The sequence below is a fragment of the Hydra vulgaris genome, chromosome 05 (genome assembly GCF_038396675.1).
Source record: "Hydra vulgaris chromosome 05, alternate assembly HydraT2T_AEP".
Lineage (NCBI taxonomy): Eukaryota > Metazoa > Cnidaria > Hydrozoa > Anthoathecata > Hydridae > Hydra > Hydra vulgaris.
In genome coordinates this window covers 20,511,843-20,535,220 of record NC_088924.1, presented here as the reverse complement: position 1 = coordinate 20,535,220, position 23,378 = coordinate 20,511,843, and the positions used below count along the sequence as shown (strand labels likewise).

General features: G+C 25.7%; 1 protein-coding gene across 3 annotated transcripts in view; it reads left to right on the top strand.

Annotated features, from left to right (window-relative positions):
• Window positions 1-23,378, top strand: part of LOC136080674 (A disintegrin and metalloproteinase with thrombospondin motifs adt-1-like) — a 157,492-nt gene that overhangs the window by 78,621 nt on the left and 55,493 nt on the right. For all 3 annotated transcript variants that reach the window (XR_010638590.1, XM_065797621.1, XM_065797620.1), the window contains exons 7-9: window positions 7,773-7,907; window positions 11,045-11,179; window positions 11,994-12,134. Coding sequence is in view for 2 of the 3 variants with exons in the window: in XM_065797621.1 (XP_065653693.1) it covers window positions 7,773-7,907; window positions 11,045-11,179; window positions 11,994-12,134 (411 nt within the window). In the remaining variant the exon portion in view is untranslated. The remainder of the gene's footprint in view (window positions 1-7,772; window positions 7,908-11,044; window positions 11,180-11,993; window positions 12,135-23,378) is intronic.

The window sequence follows — 23,378 nt, the reverse complement described above, 5'->3', positions numbered from 1 at the left end:
TCTAAATTTCTGACATTATCGTGCAAAGATTTTAATTTCGAAATACGGTTTGAACGGTTTTGAACTGGGATTTTTGCTTTTTTCCAAAAAACGACCACTTCATCAACAACTAAAGCACTGCTGTCATTAAGATTTAAATTTACCACTCTCATTTTATAAAAAAGTACACTCAAAACATCTCGTTTACATGGTAATTTACTACCGCAGATTTGATTTTTCATCACTCCAACTAAATAAATATTTTTTCGAAAAGTGGACATTTTAGCACTTTTATCAATTACTTATATAGCACGTCTTTTCTTATGCACTTCATGTACGAAACTAAAACGAATGTAGCATTGAACAAATAATATGTAAAAACAAAATTGACTTGTAGAGACTTATAGTTGCGCTTGTAGCGAATTCAGAATGCACTTAGTGGTTAGTTGCGCATAGCATCGTCATAGCATATTAGACAGTCAGATGCATGAAACTTTAAGGCCAATGCGGCACGTGTTACTATTATCGGATTGAGCTGAAATTTTGTATTTTTAATGTTTTGGTGTAACTGAACAAAATCACAAATAATTTTGAAAAAATATGAACTTTCGAAAATAAGGACCACCCTAGTATATATATATATATACATATATATATGCATATATATATACATATATATATATATATACATATATATATCTATACATATATATATATATATATATATATATATATATATATATATATATATATATATATATATATATATATATATATATATATATATATATATATATATATATATATATATATATATATACGTAAGTGTATATATATATATGAATAAAGAAAATATCTTTATATTATCATGTATAATATTGTATACTTGAAAGAGTGCTCAATAGATAAACTAGAGCTATATAATAAATATATGTGTATATATATATATATATATATATATATATATATATATATATATATATATATATATATATATATATATATATTCATTTATAATAGTTTATCTATTTGTATTTAAAATTTATGGAAAAAAGAAAGATTCTGTTTTTAATATAATTGTTTTCTCCTTAATTCTCCTTACTTTTTCCTTCAAAAAGTTGTCGTTCGCGAACAAATCTCCTTAAATATTAGGAAAATATCTCCTTAAATCTCCTTAAAATCCTTAATTTTAGCCCCAGTTTTTATAGTGGGGTAGTAGCCCCAGTGGGGTAGTAGCCCCAGTTTTATAGTGGGGTAGTAGCCCCAGTTTTATAGTATAGTACCCTGTCACATTTGCTACGCTACTAGTAAAAAGAATAAAAAATATATTTTTCAATTAATTTAAAAAGGTTTTTTTAATTAATGAAAAAAACAACTACTAAGCTTTAAATGAGTTTTGTATATTTATTGGCAATTCTTGCACGTACTTTTGACCATAGTAGAACAGCAATATCCACAGAACCAATCGTCATAGGATTCGCAACACATCCATAATTGTCGTGGGGCTATTATTTTATCTCCAAAAAAAATGTCGCAAGCCTAATGTTTTTTAGAACTCAAAGATCCGTCAGTTAATTTTGGAATTATAAACAAATTTGTTATTCAAATAAAATACCATGGAGTGTATCCTTCAAACAAATTTACTGGTAAATTTACAACTATACAAATTTACTGGCCCATTTGCAACTCGTATCAACATTTCACAAAATTACTGCTTATTGTCTCCTTTATTGTTTATCCGTGAATGACCGAAGTTAGTCTATTTTAAAATTTCACTAACTTTAATAAAAAAAGTAGTTAATTTTCAAAAATTAATATATATATATTTTTTTTGTAAATATAATTAATATGGTAATTTTTAATGATCCAAAGATTAAATATGATCATTTTTTTAATAATTTGCTTATTTTAGATTTTAATGGTATGCAATTTTTCAAAGTGTTGTTTTGCAAAAGAATTATTTCAGCGAATTGCATTTAAACGTTCCTTTTTTTTTAAGGATTCATATTTAAAAACTAATTACAAATATTACTTGAGAAAAAAAAAGCATGTAAAAATTGAATTTTGCATGCTTTCTTATATTTTTTCATAAATGACCGATGTTACTAAGCTGCCGAACTTTTACGGTATAGAAAATTTTTTCTTTCGTTATGTCCCGCAAACTCTATTTACGGGATTTTTTTTTAATAAGTAATGCTAATCACCATTGTCTCCTATGACATGCCCAGGATAGACACTTTAGTTTGCTCTAAATACTTTATGCCTTACAGCTTGGCATTTTTCTTGCAGATTAACACATTGAAAGTTATTAAAGTATAACAGATACATCTATCTCCTTACGATGCACAGTGGGCTAATTTTCAAAAAGCTGGCCAAAAGTCAACAAAAAAAAATCACTATTGTGATTTTATTATTTTGAAACTACATAAACAAAGCCCTGTTGCATTTAATTGTATAAGAAAAAATTGTATAAATTTTAAAGTTACCTAAATCTACGCAGTTAAACATCTGTTATTAAAAACACTTAATAGACATTTTAAAAACAAACAAAAAATGTGGTCAAATAAGTATTGTTTACAAAAAAGTTATTTATCGTTACTGAAAAACTAACTATGGACGATACTATTCAAGGTATTTATATAATATTTTAGTAAAAAGTTTTATATTATTTCTCTAAACTTTATGCGAAAAGTGCGATTAAAAAAATACAGAATAAAGTTTATTTATTTTCTTTAACCTATTTTTCAAGCATTGAAAAAGTAGTGAACCCGCGAGATTCCGCTTAGTTATAATTAGGATGTTGTTCATAAAAGTGTATTCTAAAGATTGATTAAAAGAAAAGGCACCTATTTTTGCCTATTACTTCATTAACTTATATTGTGTAGTGCTAGTCGTGTTTTTTAGTAAACAAAATGGCGGTGTTTTGTTTTCTTTACAAACTCAGTCAAATTGTATATAGATATAGTTATTATGTTTCTTGAGAAACTGATTTTGTTAAGTGCAATAAAACTACAAAAAAATTAGTAGCACACATGAATGAGATTTTGACAAAGTTAGAGTGTAGGGGGGGGGAGACAAACCCCCTCGGTTACGGCGTCTTTTTTACCTCAGCTACGACGATTTTTGTATAGTTTTATTGAATTTTACAAAATCAGTTTCTCAAAAAACATAATAACTATATCTATATACAATCATATGATTAACAGTATATTTTACCTTTCTCTTATATATCGAATTCGTATAATATAATATATTATCGATTACTTTTTACTTTATTTTTAATTAGTTTAGTAAAGTTATAATTTTTTTATGATTTTTTCAATTATTATATTTTCAATTAATATCTAAGGTTCACAAAAAGATCATTTGCAAATTCCTCGAATTGAAATTTTTGAAATTTTAAAAAACGAGTTATCTTCAGATCTAGATGACCAGCTTAATATTTTGCAATCACATTTTCAACAGATGATAAAAAGAAACTAAAAAATGTATTGACAAAATTAAAAATAAAATGGAAAAGTAGTAACCGAACAAAAAAAATATTTTTGAAGACACATGACACTTGGTTAAAAGCCTCAACAAATATTTGTGTAAGTTATTTAATGCTTATCTCTATTAAAGTTTTAAACTTTTTTATATGTACTAAACATTTAAATAATTTCAGATTGTTCAAGCACGAAATAAAGAGAGAAAAAGCCATAGTGCAATGGGTCGACCACCTTTGAATTTTGATGAAGCTAGTGAACGAACGAAACGGCGAAAAACAGAGGAAATGCGTTCGACATTTAGTTCATCCGAGTTAGCATTTGCTTCTCAGATGAGCCTTCGGGCTTCAGGAGCATGCAATGCCGGAGTTACAGTTAAAGATTTACCTTCCACAATTCAACACCGAGTCGCAAACTATATAGAGAGCCTTAAATTGTCCCAAATTTCACAAACATCTGAACTATGTGCTGAAACAGCTCTTTCTATAATAATGGAAGCAAAACTTTCTAAACATCAATATTGCATTATAAGAAGTGCTGCAATTGCTAATAGCTCTTCTTTTTTACCATCTTACGAAAAACTTAAAGAAGCCAAGAAAATGTGTTACCCTGAAGATATAACGGTAACTGAAATAAGCGCCGAAGTAAAACTGCAATCTTTATTAAATCACACTTGTTTAAGAATTATAAAAATAGCGAATATAAACAGAAATTTGCCGATGGAAGAAACTCAGATGCAAATGTTTTTCTGACTTCACTTGTACCATTACAACTTTTGTGTACAAATTCAGTTTTAGGTCAAGATATTATTCTATGGAAAAATAGGACACCCTCATCTACTCGATTTTGCCGACCTATCAGACTTCAATTTCTTCACGAAAATGTCCATACAAGCATTAATGAAAAAGACTATATTGAAGATAAAATTAAATCACTGGTTCCTCTCATCATTGTTCAACATGAAATAGAAATTAAAATACATTATAAATTGGTTATGACAATGATTGACGGAAAAGTTTGCAATGCAATAACATTGACGAAATCAACAATGCGGTGTTATTTGTGTTCTGCTACTTCGAGTCAATTCAATAATATCAATTTCGTTAAAGAAATAAAAGTTGACGAATCAAAATTGGAATACGGTTTATCAACGTTGCACGCATGGATTCGCTTTTTTGAATGTTTTTTGCATCTTGGTTATAAACTTGGAATAAAAAAATGGCAAGCACGTTCTGACATTGAAAAAAGTATAATATTACAACAAAAATTGTTAATCCAGAATGCTTTTAAGCTGCAGCTAGGGTTAATAGTTGATCGACCGAAACCAGGATGCGGTAATACAAATGACGGAAATACAAATGACGGAAATACAGCTCGAAGATTTTTTAAAAACTCACAAGTGTCTGCTGATATTCTAGGAGTGGATTTAGAACTAAGAAATTGGTTTCATGTAATTTTACAGGTATTATCTAGTGGTTTTCCAATAGACGCAGACAAACTCGATAACTATTCTACCGAAACTGCACTACTTTTTGTTGAAAAGTATCCTTGGTACAACATGCCTACAACAGTACACAAAGTACTTATTCATGGAGCCTTAATAACAAAAACAGCAATACTACCCATAGGACAACTATCTGAGGATGCACAGGAATCGAGAAACAAAGACTTAAAAAAATATCGCGAAGATTTCTCCAGGAAAAATTCCAGAAAAAATACAATGCATGACGTTTTTTGCAGACTTCTGGTTTCGTCAGATCCTGCAATATCTTCACTTTTAAAATCTCATGCAAAAGTTAGCAGATCTTTGTCTTCTCAAGCTTTACAAATGTTATTACCTCCGGAGATTAGCGAAAACTCTGAAACTCATTCGTCTGTGATTGAGTTTATCAACAATATTTCAACAATAAATGATTCAGATGACAGTGGTGATTTATTTTAAAGTAATATAAATGAAACAATTATGATAAATGATGCAAATAAAAGTTTTCCTTGTTTTCCTTGAACAAATAAATAAGTAGAATAAATAATGAATTTTTCAATTTATTTTTTTTAACATTGCGGCATAATAATACAGTCATAATACATTATATATCGGTATTATATATAATGTTTATATATGTAATGTAAATAATACATTAGTCTATTGAACTTAAATGTCGAATTAGAACTAATTGGTTAAACATGAAAGCCCAAAGGCATTTCTAATGATTAATGTTTTTAAAACACCGCCATTTTGGATCTACCATTATTGAATTTTGGTACACTTATGTCAAATTCAAAGTTGGGGATTCAAAAAAATGCTTTACAGAAATTTTCCATTAATTATAATCATTTTTAGACTTTTGGCCAGGTTTTTTGAAATTCCGCCCACTGTGCGATGCATTTAATGTTCAATATAAAACCATACTCTAACCACACATATGTGTATGTTTACTTACTGTCTTGTTACTAAAATTTAGTAACTAGTTTAGTTTAGTATAAATATTTCTAAATGAATTGATCTACACAAAATCAAGATATTAGAAGGTTAGAAATACTTAAATGGATGTATATAATATTCATCCATTTGAGTTTATAAATATATTTCCAATTTACAAGACAAACAAGGAAAAACAAATAATTGTTCATTTTTATCTTCGGCTATTTTGTTCATGTCTTTTTTTGCTGCTATTTTTATATAGTTAGCGATTTTTTTCGGAGGGTTTTTATGTTTTCAAATTTGTTCTACTTTAATAAAAACAAGGAAACATTCTATAAATTTACTGTGACACTAAAAGAAGTTCCTCTAATGACTGATTTTTTTTATCTACACCATTCAGAAATATAAAAATTTTAAACTTTTGATTTTGCATTCCATTTTGGAAATATCTACAAAAAGGTTGTATACTGGGATGCATATGTCCACTAGCTCATATACCGAATCCACTAGCATGATTAAAACTATTAACCAGCTTTTATTTAATAAATATGTCTTCATATGCGCTAGTTTTTTTTGTTTGGTTAAATTGATGTTATTCCAATATAAGGAAATATTGACAATTTTGTAGGTGTTCCAAATGCGACAAAATGTTGACATGGTATTGTTAATATAAGAACTATGGATTTTTCAGTTGATTAAGAAAATTTCTTGCCTTTACAATAGCAACACCAATGTCGATGTTTCAACATATTTGAATAGTTCATAATAGGTTTAATTGTGCTAGTTTTTCAATTTTGGATTCAACCTTGTTCATTGAGTGGGAAAAACCCACTGTTTATATTAACAATAAACAAGTGAACAATACAAAAATATCACTTTCAATCTAGTTCCTATTAATACTATCTTTCATTATATATATATATATATATATATATATATATATATATATATATATATATATATATATATATATATATATAAATATAAATATATACATATATATATATATATATATATATATATATATATATATATATATATATATATATATATATATATATATATATATATATATATATATATATATATATATATATATATATATATATATATATATATATATATATATATATTGTTAATAAATTATAAACAAATATTTCACTAAAATCAAATAATTTTCTGAGTTTCTGTCAATTTTAGATATTTTTCAATCCAATAATTCAGTTTTGATGTTGCCCCCCTGTTCAATGCATGTAAATTTGTTTTGCAAGATGTACTAATGTTTTTTGGAAATCTTTTGTCTTCATCATTTTCTCTCCAAAATTAGTTTTAAATATGGACTTATATTGCAGGAGTCACTTTAATAAGTTTTTTTGATCCTTTTCCAAAGGCAATAAAACAACAAGCACAAATTAAACATCTTTTTACAGTCATTTTGACAAAAATTATATGTTTTATTACTGTAACAGTCTTTTTGTTTTGAATAAATGATGTAATCATAAAATGATGTAACTTTTTATAGATATTTTAATTAATTAAATGTCAATTTTTGATGTTTAATAGAGAGTTAAGATTTAAAAAATTTTCAAACACCTAAGCCTAATAATAGTAATAAAAGAAAAAAATTAGGTTAAACCAAAATCACTATGCTCTATGCCAGGGTAAGTTTTGGTTTACTCTAATTTTATATATATATATATATATATATATATATATATATATATATATATATATATATATATATATATATATATATATATATATATATATATATATATATACATATATATATATATATATATATATATATATATATATAATGAAATAATAATCACAATGTTTTTTTACAAAAAAAGCAAGTTATTTTTAATAATATTAACTTACAGCTGCTTGGATGCAATGGAGCAATTGGTCAAGTTGTAACTTTGAGATTGGATTTATTAATCGTACAAGAGAGTGTAATGTATCTCTTGGTATAGAGTGGTGTACTGGAAACAATGATGATGCCAAAGAATGCTATGGTAATATAAATACATTTGTTATAATGCTGTATTTAAAGTTTAATTGTTTTTAATAACACTGAAGCAGCAGATACATAATTGTATCTGCGGTTTCAGTGTTGTTAAAAACAATTAAATTATATTACTAAAAAAAAATGCAAACTCGTTTTTTAGTAATATAATAGCACTTGCTCTACAAAAAAATATATGGAAGGTTTGGGTTGGTGCAATTTTGTTTCTCAACTGTAATTAGATGCTGAAGTCTTATTTTTTAATTCGATAATAATTTAAAAACAAGAATTGTTCAACAGTTAGTATTTTAGTGTTTTTACTTTTTTGTTTAAAACATTTTTATGTATCATTAATCTGTATTTATAACTATAAATAAATATATATATATATATATATATATATATATATATATATATATATATATATATATATATATATATATATATATATATATATATATATATATATATATTATATATATATATATATATATATATATATATATAACAACTGTAATATAATTAAAACAATTTAAAGCAACAATTTTAAGATATTCTTTTAATCTGCATTGAACTGCATTTTGTTCCTTATGAATCATTTTTAAAGTTGTTTTTAGATGTTAAATTAATCACTTAGGATAATTTTGTCACGAAAAAGTTTGTTTATCACGTATGTATTCTAGTAATAATTTATAAAATAACAGTTTGTAGATATAAAAACAATTTTTTTTCAATATCAGGAATCATTTTCTTTTTAAAAAATATCTTCAACTCTAGGCATAAACAAACAATAAAGATGACATGAAGAACAGAAAAAAGAATAAAAACACAAACAGTTTTTAACTCGAAGTCCTATATAATGTTATTTATTGGTACTTATATATTATTTGATACATTAAACCTAAATTGATTAGTTTTGATGATATATTTGGAAAACTGTTTTAATTCCCCCTTAAGTGTTAGTGAGATAGCTTCAAAAAATTTTGGATGTTATTTGTCATAGAGATGGTGTCTCAAATAAAATACTTTACCCTTTTCTGTTTTCTTTTATAATACCCATCTGTTTTTTATCTGTTTTATATCTGTTTTCTTTTATAATACCCATTCTCTTGGCTAATCATCATTGATGTAATATGGGTTAAAGATAAACCTGACTTAAATATCTGTTAAATATCTGGTAAAGATAAACCTGAATTTTTTATTTCTTCTGTACTTAATCTAATTTTTTTTTTATCAGAGCCAGCCAATCTTTTTCATTTTTGATTTTGAGTAAACTTTTTTGTTATTATTGTTTTTCTATTTTAAAATATAGTATATATAGTTAAAATAGAGACAATATATTTGTATTTACAACACCTTTTACAGGAAATGCGTTAATGGTGTAATAAAATAAGTTTTTTGAAGTATGAATATTTTAAAATGAATATGGGTCATTAATATATAATACATATATAGGTTCCGAGTTCGATCCCCACCACGTCCCTGGTAGTACCGCGTTCAACTTGTTTCCCCGCGCAGCGACCTTGTTCCTCAAGGTTCGTGTGTCGGAGTTATAGAGTTGAGAGAGGGTTATAACCACTATTAAGTAGCCTTCTCATCTGTAGTGGCCTTCTCGGCCTTGAAGAGGTAAAAAAAAAAAAAAATATGACGATATAATAATAATGACCATATAATGGTCAGTAATATGACAAAAAAATTTTTTTTCTAAAACACCAAAAATGCCTTAAAAGGTTACACTAGTTTGAAGAGAGTTTTCTAGTGTGTAATTTTCTTTTTTAGGTGGGATTATATTAAACATAAACTTTTTATCACGACCAAGAGTCAGTGTGAATTGTACCAACAAAATGTAAACTATCCCAAAGTTTTTTTTTAGCAGAATGTGAAGTAAAATTAGTAATGTTTTGATGCAATAAAATAAAAATTTGGAGTTTTTTAAAGTTGTAAGGTTGATATATTTATACCCTAAAGACGGTACAAAGTTATTATAAACCAAGCACTCTCACACTCTACCACTAACAAAAAGCTAAGGGACTTGATTAGAGTTGTTTAAAAGTTGAAAAAGAAAATAAAAGATTTTATACATAGGTATAAAACCTATGACAGTTATTTGAAGGTAAACTTGACTCAAATATGGATAAACTTAACAATTACTTTGTACTTGTGAGCAAATTGCATTTTATGATTTTGTATTTAACATACATTGTATATTATTATTCAATGTCTTTTTGTAATATTTAGTAAGTGTATAAATTTTTTAAGAGTTCTTGATGCATATATAGTCCTTAACTTTGTAAGATAAAAGCTATGCAATTGCGTCATATCTAAATCTAAAGTTGTAAAAGGGTTCAATATATAAAATCAATTTTGTGATACTAATTAAGGCATTCTTAGTAAATTATTTTCATCAAAGTTTAAAAAATTGAATAAATATATGCTAAAAAAGCTTTGCATGCAAAATTATTTATTATGACAACATAGTAATAAATATTTCCTAATTTTCTACTATTAACTTGTAGTGAATTATAATTTGTGAATATCATTACATGATTGTTAATGAATGAATTCGGAAGTCCGGTGCATTAAATTTAGACCCCTCTTTTATTTTCCTTTCATTCGTTTGTTTTTCTTTATTTAGTGATTTTATTAATATCTGAGGTAAATCCCAATCAAAATAGCATTTTCATTATAATGGTTTTTATGTTATCACTGACTTGGTGACAATGTGCTTTAGAAGTTAATGAAGGAGATTTTGACTATTACGTTATTACAATTAATATTAGCAGTGAATACATGTTGGAAGCAGTCAATTATTAGTTTTGCTTTATAAATAAGTTTTTTTGTTGTCACAAATGATATTATTATATCAATCTCTTATATATTTGATTTTTTGAGACATAGCTACGAATGGTTTTTAAATAATTTTTTGAGTTTGAGTTTTTGATACTATATTTATTACCAATTATAATACATTAAAGTAACAATGTGTAACATTAATGTGTTTTATAAGTATATATTTGTTGTGCTTTATGAGTAGATGTTTTAAGCACTGTAAAGCACATGAAAAGTACATATTTTAATGCTTGAATTATGTTTTTATTCAAACTTCTTGATTTTTATGTTTTATCAATTGTTGATTTTTTATTTTAGCTAAATGGGGAGATTGGAGCATTTGGACAACTTGTAAAAGTGCCTCTGATTATACTAATCGAACCAGAGATTGCAATGTGTTGAATACTGAGCAACAGTGTCCCGGTGAAAGCTTTGAGAGAACTAATTGCTTAGGTAGGAAACAGTTTTATTTGTTGTGATGATTATTATAGCTTTTGTATATTGTTTTAATTAGGGGTGCACCAATGCATCGGCATTGGCATAGTCCTGCTGATGCATCAACCATTTAGCAAATGCCTTGGCATAAGTCTTGGCTACAATTGGCCAATGCTGATTGTTTTGAAAGCATTAGGTTTTGTATTTTTGTGTGTCTGTGTTGTATGCAAAAATTTAGTTGTTACACACACACACACACAAAAATATATATATATATATTATTGTAAAAAAATTATTTAAAATACAGTTATTACATATATATATATATATATATATATATATATATATATATATATATATATATATACATATATATATACATATATATATATATATATATATATATATATACATATATATATATATGTATATATATACATATATACATATATATATATATATATATATATATATATATATATATATATATATATATATATATATATATATATATATATATATAGAGAGAGAGAGAGAGAGAGAGAGAGAGAGAGAGAGGAGAGAGAGAGAGAGAGAGAGAGAGAGAGAGAGAGAGAGAGAGAGAGAGAGAGAGAGAGAGAGAGAGAGAGAGAGACATTAAAAATGTCAATTAACATAATCTTTGAAAAAAATCATAAATTACCTATTAGTGAAAAAGAAAAGAGTACAAATTCAAATTTAGGACTTGTAATAATTAGGATTGGCTAAAAGTAGGTATCAGTGCACCCCTAGTTTTAGTAAAGAAAATAAATAAATCAATTATCCTAATCAAATATTCTGATTATTTTTTTAGCTTCTTGGACACAATGGGGGGATTGGTCAATATGCAATATTTCTAATGGCAACGGGTTTGTTAACAGATCAAGAGTGTGTAATATTTTTATTAATTCAGCATCATGTGATGGTGTAGCGTCTGAAGTAAAGCAATGTTATGGTAAAAATATAATAGTGAATTTATTTTTTTATTGAAAAAACTTTAATATATAAAATATTATTAAAAAAAACATTTTAGTTTAATTTGTGTGTAACTTATATCCATTTTTCTACTATTAGTTAATATTTAAAGTATTCAACAAACAAAGGAGTTTGTAAAAAATAATTTTTTGGTTCGTCCATGCTAGTTGTACCGAAATTGCTAGTTTGTTTTATATCAATCAGAAAAGCATTTACTTAAAATTTCAGGATAAAACATTTTGTGGTTCATGAAATATGATCATTTTAAATTTCAAATTTTTCCAAAAAGAAAAAAAAAGTTCTGTAGTAAAAACATGTTTTGTACTTTTAAGATTTATATTTTAAAAACAAAAATTTCAGACAATTTTTTTTTTTTTAAATTATATAACTCTAGTCATACTTTAGTGTATAGTTGACAATTAACTTTTTAATGTCACATTTTATCCATATTTTCTACCTAAAAATGTTAAAAATCATTTGAAATTTTAAAATTTGATTTTTGATCAATAATGCAACACTTGCATGTTTTACCAAATTTTCAGTCAATGTAGAAGCACTCCTTGCATGTTTTAAAAATATTATAAAACAGTAAAAAAACAAAAACAAAATCACCATTAAATAAAAAAACTTTCTAGTCATAATTATTATGGTTCTTTAAAAACCGAAAAAGCTTAATGTACTTCCGTGTCTTTTTAATTGTTTTAATTTTTAAACAACATTTAAATGTTGCTTAATTGTTGATGTCTCTTTAATGTTAAAAAAATGTGTCGGAAGAGACTTTTTTTTACCATTAAAGTTTCTTTCGACTAAAACAAAGAAATAAATACACACATGTTTAATACAGGGATGGATCCAGCATTTTTTGGTCTTTGAACAAACTCTAAACATTTATCTGTTTATACTTATGTAAGGATGCTTTGCAAAAATTGCAATGATTAGAGCCTGGGAACAAAAAAGCCCCATAATTTTTCTCCACCCCTCCTCTGCCCCAAGCGTGAGAGCAACAAGATGGTGAAATATTTTTTGTTCAATTTTCAACTAGACTTATATTCATCAGCAAATTTTAAATTTTATAATAAAATATTTTAGCATTCAAAAATTATGACCATATAAAGTTTAAACCCCCTCAATTTGAAGGGGTTGCAAATTTTATATGGTCATTATTTTTGAACGCTGAGAAAGTATACAATGAAACATAAAATTTCTCAATGAATATAAGCCTAAGTTGGAAAAAGTATAAAAAATATTTTATTAAATTGCTCTCAGGTTTGGGGCAGGAGGGGGGAATTTTAATACTTTATGCTCCCAGGCTCCAATAATTGCAGTTTTTTGTAAAGCATCTTTATTTGACATAAGTATGATCATGTAAATATTTGGAATTAGCTCCATGTTTTGAAGTTATATATCTCAAAGACCAAAAAATGCTGCATCCTCTCCTGACTTAATAGCTATTACATAAAAGACAATCAAGTTTTAAGTTGTTATTTTTTAAATCTTTATTTTATTTATAACATTTATCTTTTTTATTTATTTGTGTGCAACCTGATCAAAATCTTATTTACACTTCAAACCATAAAGTTTAATGTACTATTTTTGATAATAATTAAAAATAAATGGCATATATAGATTTAATTCAATGTTGCATTAGAAAAGTTGAAAAAATTAGTTGTTTAGACTCAAAACACGAATGTACCAGAATTCCTTTACGGCCATAGTTCCAGCCATAATTTAAAACTTCTAAGTCATTCTGGTTCCGGCTGGAATTACAAAATTTTAGGACAGATTGCCGGAACTTATTTTTTACTTTTTTTTAAGACATGTGACAGACTGTGTAAATTAAATTAAAAATTTATTGTCTTACAGGGCAAGAAAGAGCTATAGCTAAACCTAGGTAAATAATACAAAATTCTTAATAAGAATAATGTAATTTTATTCACAGTAATCGATTATGTAAGGATTTCTAGATGTTTAGAAATATTGTGGTGCAAAATAAGTTGCTGTTCAGTTTTAGGAACAAATTTGCTCATTTTTCATCAAAAATGTTACTTGTCTCTGAGAATAGTCTCATTTTAAATATTAATTAAAGTTTAAATAATTAAAAATTATAGGACACCTAATACTGTAAGTATTTCAATTTTAACGTAAATGCAAAAATAGAAAGTATATATATTATAGGTTATAAACATATATTATGTAGCCATGATGCTGAGGTGCTTACTTTCACTTTCAGTATTGAAAGTAAAAAATTACATAAATCTATCTCTCATTCTGGGCGGAATTTTATTTACAATTCGGGCAAATCTGGCTTCGGTTGGAATTCAAAATTTCCAATTTGGTACACCTCTAGTTTTGAGGAACTAATAGAAAAAGATCAAGAACTTGTGCACTTATGATGTAAAGTAAATCATATTCAAACTATTTGTAAGTACCACAAAAAAGGTCTTCTTGAATAGAAGCTTTAGTTATGACATTTAACTAACATAAAATTAAATTAAAAAGTATTTAAAAATAAATTGACTTAATCAATTATAAAAGATAAGGGTTTATTTAATGTTTTATAATTTTGTTACTTTTTAGTGTATGTCAGAGTAACCAACGTTGCTACTGTTAAGGAGTTTGATACATGGCATTAAATCAAAGTCCTTCTTTTATTTAGATTTGTGCAAAATGTCAAATAATGTTGTATTTAAAATATAACAAAAATGATTAGGAAAGCAATTCATGTAAACATAAAGATAATGATTTTAATGAGACTCGTGTCAAAGAAAAATTTAAGTCAAGCATTAATTGCTTTGGTTGTAACCTTTAAAACTAGTAGCTCATAATAGCAGGGTCAGCTATGCAAAAGCAAAGATAAAAGTGTCCATACTGCAATCAAAAAGATCTTGATATCAGTTGTATGTAAGTTAACAAATTGAGACAGCATGCTGCACAGTTACGATTACTTACCAGATACTGACACTCTAAAAAAGCACCTTACTACTTTGTTTGATAAACACAGAATTCAAGAAATCACCTTTAATCAGTAGTGAAGAGCATCCTTTTGTTATTTAGTTTTTAGAAAAAGATAATTGCAACACAACACAAACTCTGTTCATTGTTTAATTCATGAGGTAATACAATATTTAAAGAGTTGATATCTTACTTTAAACATTGCATTTATTTCAGTGATACTGCTGGTTCAAAATACAAAAATTATTAAAACATATCTAATGTCACAGCTTTAATATGTGTGTGTTCAATACTTTGGTTGCACATAAAGACACTTCATGCATCAAACAAAAAATCAGACACAGTATAAAGTGAAATTTTTAATAACCAATAAATAAAAACAATTAAGAAAAAAGAAATTTTTTGAGGATAAAAATTTTTGGTTAAAAATGTACATATTAAAAAGTGAATGGGAGGGAAGGGTTTTGAAAACTGAGTTTAATTCAGACTTGAGTTCAGACATGTTTCTATTACTGATTAAGAAATGCTTCTTTATTTATATATGAACATTCTTACATACAATTACATTACATTCTGATTTAATGCAAACTAAAGTACATCAATAACTCTATTTTTATTGCACATAAAAAAGCAGTAAAAAAAAAAAAGTTATTGCTAAAATCAGTGTTGATCCTATGTTACAAGTAGTTTGAAATAAAGGCACAACTTTTTAAGTTTTAGTCTGAGCCATATTTAGTAGCTCATAATTTCCAACTGAATTATATGTTATCGGCAAACTTCTAAGAATACCTAACATAGATAGAAACTAAAATAATGTCTTTTCACTTCTTAAAATTGCTCATTTTCTATATTGACCAATCAAAAATTTTATACTTGCAAACATCTTCTTAGGATTTTTAAGCATTTGTTATGGATAAAATATGACATTAAAAAAATATCAACAATTTACTTAAGTATGGCTAGGTTTTTATATAAAATTTTTATTTTTTAATAAATAGCTTTAATTTATGAACAAAATATGTTTTACAACTTTAATTTTTGAAAAAATCAGAAACTTCAAATGACCATATTTCATGACCAACAATAGGCTTTATGTTGAAATTTTAAGTAATTTTAATTGATATAAACTAACCCTTCAAGTTTCATCAAAGTTTTAGGTGGTCTGTTATTATATACCTCATTGTAGAATTTGTTAAAAAATCTTTCAAATCAACCAAATATATTAATGACATTATTATATACATTTTATAAATAAATTAAATACTTGAACTTAAACACTTTGAGTTAACATTGAGTAAGTTTATTGAGTAAAAATTAAATATTGAATAAATTTTAGCTTGGCAGCTAGAGCAAGTTTTCACTACATTTACAATATGTTTAGAAGAGAAAGGGCATTATTAGATGAACCAGCCTAAATATCACAATAGTATTCTATACAAGGATATATAAGAGATTTGTCAAGGCAGAGGATGGAATTAATAGAATTAAAATGGCAAGCAAGATAATAAAACCAACTTTACAATGGCTTTTATATATAGTTTCCATGAGAGGTCAGTAGTAAATAATAATCTGAGAAGATATAATGTAGACAGGTTAGTAATGGTGTTGCCATTCATCATTATAGGAATACCAACAGTTTTGTGATAATTGTTAGCAGTAAAAAATTGCTGTGGCTAGAGAATTTTAATCTAACGAAACTAAGTTTTGTTAGGTTAAAATTCACTAGTTGCTGCAATCACTAAGCTGTCATAGAAGAGAGCATGAGCACTTTTGTAAGACTTTGACAGGTGTTTTTTCTGCACCAAAAGTAGTAGAAAAAGATGAATCAAAAATAATTTTAGCAGCAAAGCGAGAATTTTTGGATGTCTAACAATGGATTATTCTGTTTCTCTGAGGTGAAAAAAAGAGTGCGGTAATTAGATTCAAGAGAGGAATTAAAGGAAAGATTCTTTACAAATAGTTCTACCTTATTCTCAGGAGAGGTAATAAGACATTAGATTGAAAAAATACTAATGATAAGAAATAAAAAAGAAGTATGAGGTAAAAGTTTTTAAAAGATCAAAACATGGTCTAAACCACCTTATGAAAATAAAAAGAAACTGAATATAAGTTAGGGTCAGAGAAAAGAAATAAATCAAGGAGTGAAGTGATTAGGGATTTAGACAGAATGCAAACATACATGTATAATAACCTGCAAATTAGCTAACTTTGCGCTGGGGGTTCAAATTGAGCACAAACATACATACGGTAATTTATGGATTAGTAAACAATGCGCTAGAGGTTTTGCAGACCTTGAACATATGTATAGAGAAATATAACAAAACTATAGTAACAGACTAAAAAAAGTTTTAATATCTTGAATTAAATTAAAAATAGTTTTGCACAAGCATTATGACTTAAAAAAAAAATGTTTATCAAATGTGTTATCAGAGTTTGGTTAACAGCTATAACAGTTTAGTGAATAATAAAATTATATAGAATATAATTAAATAAAAATTTGCCTATTATATATGTAGTACATAACTTCATGTTTAATTTTTCCCACTAAGATGTTTCTTTAAGAATTGCATTTTTTTAATTAAATATTTGGACATTCACATCTTGAACTAGCTGCTCTTAGCTTGTCTTCTATGATAGAGGTATTACAATTAAGTTATTGTACCACACATTATAAAGCACAATAATTATTTTTCTGCTTTAAATTAATAAGAACAAGAGAGGCAAATAAAAAAAAGGGTACAGGAGTATTTATAGGATTAGAAACTTTCAAACAATTGCTTTTGTTTATCTAAAATAGTAGAAGCAAACATTTACGATTAAAACTTGGTAATATTTCAAGAACAAGTTTTGATTTTAATTACAAAATCTATTTAATAGTCATTTTTGTTTTAATATATGATATAAAAAATCAAACTAAGTTTGTTGAATCAAAACTACTTAGTATTTTGACTATAACACCTTTAGATGTAAGATTTTGTAAAACAGTTACTATTGTTTGCTATCAAAAGTTTTAAATTTTTTTTATTCTAATTTCTAATATATTTTTCCAAAATTGATTTCTTTTTGTGATAAGAACTTAAAATCGTGTTTACCATGTTTTATCACTTTTTTTCTTTTTTTAATGTTATTGTTGAAAAACATTTTTAAATATAAATGCACATTTTAAACTGATAATATGATACAGTTAAGGATGATGTAAAAATATAATCAAAACTTGATTTAAATCAAGGTTACAGTCAATAATAAATGTTATTATTGCCTTACCCTTTTTATTATATATCAGTGGTTGAAAAAATATGCCATTAAGTGATTGGCAAGAATTGCAAGTCAAACTTTTATAATAATAAGTTGAGCATTGTTTAAAAAATAAAGTAAAATATTTTAGTTGGTCCCAAATTACATTGGTTAATTAATAATTCTAAAAATGTTATTTAATTTTACAAGATAATTTGTATTTAGTAATTTTATAAAAGAAAACAGTAGGTAAAATATAATTTATTTAATTTATTTAAATTAACTTAATAAAAGGAAATGATAGCTTTTTGAGGACAAATGACAAAATTATTATATGGCATATTTAAAAACAGCATTTTAAAAATGCATTTTTAAAATGGACTAAAAAGTAAAAAATAAACTATTTTACAGGACCCAAAGATTTTGAGTACGTACACAACCTGGACTATCCATTAAGGTCAATAACTGAAAATGTTGGTCAACAAAGTGCAACTCGTTCCTTTTGGTGCCCAACATTTTCAGTTATTGACTTTAATGGATATTTCAGTCCATTTGTAAATTGTTGTTTTTAAAAGGTTTTTTTTATATATTTTTATTATTATTTAACAGCGATGCTAATTATTTACACTAAACTGAAATGCTAATAGTCTGTTTTGCATTGTTTTAATTAATTTTTTTAATGATTTCTTTTATTATTACCGCTGACCTCATGTTTGTTTTGCACGGAAAAAAATAAACCAACAAGAAAGCAAGTTCAATAAAAGGTTGTAAAAAAACTAATAATGAGTTAAAAAACACACCTACTTTGATTGAGTAATTTGGTTTATTGATTTATAGTTTATGTATAAGTTTTATTAAAAAGTTATTCTTTAAATCAATAATGAAAACAAGCAGGGTTTCTACAGAGCCTGTTTTCCTGTTTTTTCCCTCTTTTTTCCATTTTGTCCTGTTTTCTTATTTTTTAACTTGTTTTTATAGCAATAGCCTTTTTTTTATCTGACCATAAAATTTATAAAAGATAAAAAAAGATCCAACTTTTTTTATATAAAAAAAGTTTTAAATAAATATTTAAAGTTATGAGTTTTTCAAATGAAATTTATTAATTTTATTTTAGGTTTAATATCAGCTAGGCAGCCGTTGCGCAGTGGTTAGAGCGTTTCCTTTAGAAACAAGCGATCCAGGGTTTGAACTGAGCTCGGGGCATATTTTGCGCCATCTTTAAGGAAGGAGGAGTGAACTTCTTAGTTAATTGCTTTTTTGTGGTGCTATTATAAAAGATTGTTAGGTCTTCTTGCGGCACCTAAAGCAAAAATTAAAAAAAAAAGCTATTACATAGTTTTCATTTATATAAATAGATTATTAAATTATGTTGTTATAAATTGATTTTTATGTTTATTATATTTTGTATGTTATGGTAAACATAAATATTTAAATTATAGTAGTATTTATCAATTTTGAAATAATTATAAAAGAAGATATGTTTATTTTCAAAGTTTAGCATTTTTTTTTTTACACTTGTATGGATTAAATGGGTTTCCATTCAGCAGTGTTCTAAAATAAACTATTTAAAAGACTCAAAACAATTTTTAATAAACGGTTTTCCTTTCTGGCGTTTTTTAGATTAGGACTTTATGTGATACTACAATTTTTATGTGATACTACAACTGGGAATAATAAATCTATGTTTGCTAGCTCCTTCGACCCTTACTGCAATTTTATTTTATATCAGAGTTTGCTTATCATAGGTATGTTAGCTTCATTACACCTCTATAGAACCAGTTCTACAGATTCATCATGGGAAAACTCTTTCAATATAAATATTTTAAATAGGATTGTTTAACTTTAATTTGCAAGACTCTGCCATACTAATATAAATATTTTAGGTAGGCATAGGCTAAAATATTTGCTTAAATTTGCTTTGAGTAAATATTTCAGTATAGGAAAGTATTAATCATCTAGAAAAAAAATTAGTCATAGGTAAAAACTTTAACTAAGTCTATTGCTTCTGAATTTTGTTCTGAGGATATAAACACTTCAGCTGGTCTAACCTAGCTTAATCTTTATTTGAAGTCAAAGAAACGAATAAAAAAGAAAATCAACACAGTCTAAATTTGTGACAAGGTTTTGCTTTAAAGCTATCAACATATAATATAGTATTAAATACTAAAGACCAACTAGTTATGTCTGAAGTTGTTTTTTGTTTAAATATTATTGATTCAAACTGTGTATTTGCTGCATCTGATGACTGTGCTAAATATAAGCATATGTTTCCAGACGTTTTTGTTAAATGGGAGGTTGAACCATATGATATTGTGTTTACAATTTGTTTGGGGTATTTTTTGTTTTATCTGGTATTTAAGGAAGCAGTTTATGTGTCTGCTATTTCTTAGTGCTTGTTTATATTCGTTTTTAGATAAATTAAATATAACTTCGTTTTAAAAATTTTCTTGCATATTGAGGTGGGTAAGTGTTTGATAATTTGTGGTGGGTGATTAGAAGATGTGTGGATGTATTGAAGATTATAGTTGGATTTTTTGAAAGGCTTGTGGGTGTTATGGGGTATAGATATAAAAACAAATCTTAATTAACAATAGTTAATTTCCTTAATGTTACCTTTAATTTAGCCCAAAACAATTAAGTTTTTACTGCTTGCCTAAAGATTGTGGTAACACATAAAACTCAGAGTTACAATATTATATAATAATATAAACATTAGTATTTAACTTCTGGTACGGCAGTAAACAAAAACATATATATATATACATATATATATATATATATATATATATATATATATATATATATATATATATACATATATATATATATAATATATATATCATATATATATAACATATATATATATATATATATATATATATATATATATACATATATATATATATATATATATATATATATATATATAGTATATATATATATATATATATATATATATATATATATATATATATATATATATATATATATATATAATATAGTATATATATATATATATATATATATATATATATATATATATATATATATATATATACATATATCTATATATATATATATATATATATATATATATATATATATATATATATATATATATATATATATATATATATATATATATATATAACTATAAGCATGACAGATATTGAATAGTATCGATGACAGGAAGCAGGGTGATCATGAAGGCATTACACCTGAAATGACAATAATTTGCAAAGTTATTTTATATAAAGATAAAAAAACATTTAAATTAAACAAATGACTTAATTTAAATGCATTTTATTATTCCATATATATATAATACATTTAATTATTATTATTTTGTATACTAGAAAAATTTAAATCATTAGAGCAAAGATAAAAAAAAAAGACAATATTAGGTATTTTTTTATTAAATTTGAAGTCCCCTTAAAGCTCATTTCGCAGTGGAGGCCTGGGCCTGGTTGTCTTTCTAAATTTTCTGTATTAAGGTCTATTTATATATATATATATATATATATATATATATATAATATATATATATATATATATATATATATATATATATATGCATATATATGCATATATATATACGTGTATGCATATATGTATATATATATATATATATATATATATATATATATATATAATATATATATATATATATATATATATATATATATATATATATATATATATATATATATATATATATATATATATATATATATATATATATATATATATATATATATATATATATAAATATATATAAAGAGAGAGAGAGGGAGGGGGAGGGAGGGAGTGAGGGCGGGAGGGAGTGAGGGCGGGAGGGAGGGAGGGAGGGAGGGAGGGAGGGAGGGAGGGAGGGAGAGAAAGAAAGAGAGAAAGAAAGAGAGAGAGCACTAGCGAATAAAGATGGTAGGTGTGTTTTTATTTTGAAGTAACCTACAGTTGAACATTTTAAAAAGTTTAATAGTTATATCTTTTTAAAATAATCAATATATTGATATGGGATCAACAGTGGATTATGTTTCAGTAGCTTGAAGACAGTAGCTTGAAGAATTAACTACGCGAGTGTCAGAATTAGAGCATAAAGATGTTGAAAACTTGTCTTAAATGGATAAACTTGTGAGCAAAAATGTTATGTTGACAGCAAGAGTTAAAATATTGAAAGAAAAAAAAACAAGCAGTGTTTTAGATTAGGCTTATTATTCATGACTTAATAAAATAATAATATACTAAATAAATTAGAGTAGTTTGCAGATGATACTAAAATCATGTCAGCAATCACCAATGAAAGTTCAGCAACAATCAAAGACTTAAATAAGTTGTTACACTGGTAAAATAAGTGTTCGATTAAGTTTAACAGAGATAAGTGAAAAGTTATGCATATTGGTAAATTGAATCCTCAACTTAACTACAAATTAGAAGATCTTGTTTGTTCAAAAGACAGAAATCAATAGAGATTTAGGTATTATAATATCAAATGACCTTAAATGGGAAAATCATGTTATTAGTGTTGCCAAACACTAGGTTTTATAAAACATGCATTTAAATATCTTGATGTTGTCATATTAAAGTTGTTATATAATTTTAGTATACCAAACTCAACTGATTCTGATGCTGGAATTAATAAAAAGTCAATTATTAGGCCGCAGCATGAATATGCAGCATCAGTATGGAGCTCATATTGTATTAAAGCTATTAACAGACTGGAAAATGTACAGTGTAGATTGACTAACATTGAAACACTGATATGCATCTTAATGAAGAAAGGAGAAAAATATTAGGTTTGCCAATGTAACAAGAAAAGAGCAGAAGGGGTGACTTGATAGAAATGTTTAAAATATCAAATTTAACTGAATATATTAGATTTAGTGAGCCTTTGAGATTTTACAGCCACGTGTCCAGAAACCGTCACAAAGTCTTTTAAAGTCTTCATCGAGACATCACTAAAAAAATATGCAAGTTTTACTATTTAACAAATAGAGTGGGAGACGATTGGAACTTCTTATCACAAGATGCAATTGAT